At 37.1% G+C, this 1,890-nt stretch overlaps 1 protein-coding gene across 1 annotated transcript; it reads right to left on the bottom strand.

Annotated features, from left to right (window-relative positions):
* Positions 1–504: 504 nt before the first annotated feature.
* Positions 505–1,509, bottom strand: LOC129241919 (rhoGEF domain-containing protein gxcJ-like). The gene has a single exon (XM_054878468.1). The coding sequence runs from the start codon at positions 1,507–1,509 to the stop codon at positions 505–507; it is 1,005 nt and encodes a 334-aa protein (XP_054734443.1).
* Positions 1,510–1,890: the final 381 nt, after the last annotated feature.

Below are 1,890 nucleotides of genomic sequence, written 5' to 3'. Positions count from 1 at the left end.
GCCATCGTTCAAGACAATGAGATTTTGGGTCAAAATTAAATCTTCAATAGTATTTCCTCTTCTATTGGAGTGCTCGGAGCCCCACAATGGGCTCCAGGCATTGAAATCGCCTAGGACTATAATTGGGGTGGAAAATTTGGTAATTATATCAGTAAGCTCTTTGTAAGTAAAATTTTGGCAGGGAGGAATATAAAAATTAATTAAAGTGATTTTTCTTCCTATATCAATCTCGATAGCTAGGCAGGATATATTAGATGAAATAGGGATTATTTTATGATTTAAGCATTTTTTTATAAAGAAAGCGATTCCTTGCTTACACAAGGTATTTTGAGGCAAATTGTGGAAATAGCTATTATATTTATTAGGTGCGTATGTTGTTTTATTGGATGGAATATGTGTTTCTTGCAGTGCGACAATTGCCGGGTTGAATTCATTAATTAGTATATTTAAATCTATGTAGTTATTAAGTAGTCCATTAATGTTCCATTGTATTATTTGTATCATCTATTCTTCTTTTTGGGGTGGGCTTTCTGTAATAACAGGAGGAAGAGGGTGGGTGGGAAGCTGGGAAAGTTGAGAAAGGAAGGAGAAAATAGTTGGGTTTGTGTTGTAGTAATCGACTGAATTATTATGTACGCAGTCAACAGTGCTATCGATATTCGCGTTATATTCATTTGCGTTTATGTTTGCTGAGTTAGCATTGTTGGTAGTAGAAAATATTTGCTTGGTTTGTGGGTTACTATTGTTATTATTGCTGGTGGAGGGTAGAAGAGTGTCAACAGTGGGAGTAGGTGATACCGGCTTGAATGATGTATTTATTGTATTTTTGTTACTTCCTTTTGTGGTATTATTTGTTTTGATGATATTTAAATTGTTGGGGTTTCTGGAGGTTTGTTCTGCTTGGTGATTAGTTGTATTTGTTGTGTTTATATTGTTTTGTGGATTACTGTAGGTATTTTTAGTTACATTAGAGAAAGAGGGTGACGATTCATTAAGAGTAGGGGGTATTTGCATTTTTTGTATTCTAATAGCCTCGCGCATGCTGCATTTCTTTTCAGTTTTTATCGTAATTATTTGCTTCATTTGAACGAATTTTGGGCATGATTTACTGGAGGCAGCATGATCGCCTGAGCAATTTGCGCAAAAAGTACGTGAGCATGGAGTTGGCGTGTGAGGTGGAAGTGCACATGAGTCGCATGCTGGGGTTTTGTTACAACGTTTAGTTGTGTGTCCAAGGATTTGACAACTTTTACACCTCATCGGGTTCGGGAAGTAAGGTCTGACTTTGGTAGTGTACCATGAGACTTCCAGTTTTTCTGGGAGCTGATACAAGTCGAATGTGAGCAACACGACTCCACTAGCAACAGTTTGGCCATCATAACGTTTAAGGAATTTGTATGCTGAGACAACACCTTGATCACTTAAATTTTCCACTATTTCTGTTTCCGGAACATCATTTAGACAAGGCGCATAAATAGTGCCCTTAGAGTGATTAAGATTGTTGTGCATTTCGATTTTCACATCGCAAACTCCAATTAGTTTAGTTGTGGCGAGAAATTTTTTTGCAACTAGATCGTTTTTAACAAACAGCAGAAGGCTGCCGTCTCTGAGACTTGAAATTTCTATTTTCTCCGTTGAGATATTCTTTAAAGCCTTGTGTACGGCAAAACATGAATATTTATTTAGTTGTTTATTTGTGTTTATTGCGCTAGCCACAAGGTATTTTGGGTTGTCCTTTTTAATTAAAGGGAGGGAAGGGAATATTTCTTGGGTGATTGTTTGCGCTTTTTTTCTCTTTGGTTTTGGGCTTGTTGATAACAGGGCGAACCTGTTATCTCCAAGAGGAGGTCCCTGGAGGGACATTTAATTTTTTTACCACCACAGAAAGCA

This window comes from Anastrepha obliqua, chromosome 3 (genome assembly GCF_027943255.1).
Source record: "Anastrepha obliqua isolate idAnaObli1 chromosome 3, idAnaObli1_1.0, whole genome shotgun sequence".
Lineage (NCBI taxonomy): Eukaryota > Metazoa > Arthropoda > Insecta > Diptera > Tephritidae > Anastrepha > Anastrepha obliqua.
Note: the sequence above shows the minus strand (reverse complement) of the source record. Positions and strands in the feature narration are given on the sequence as shown.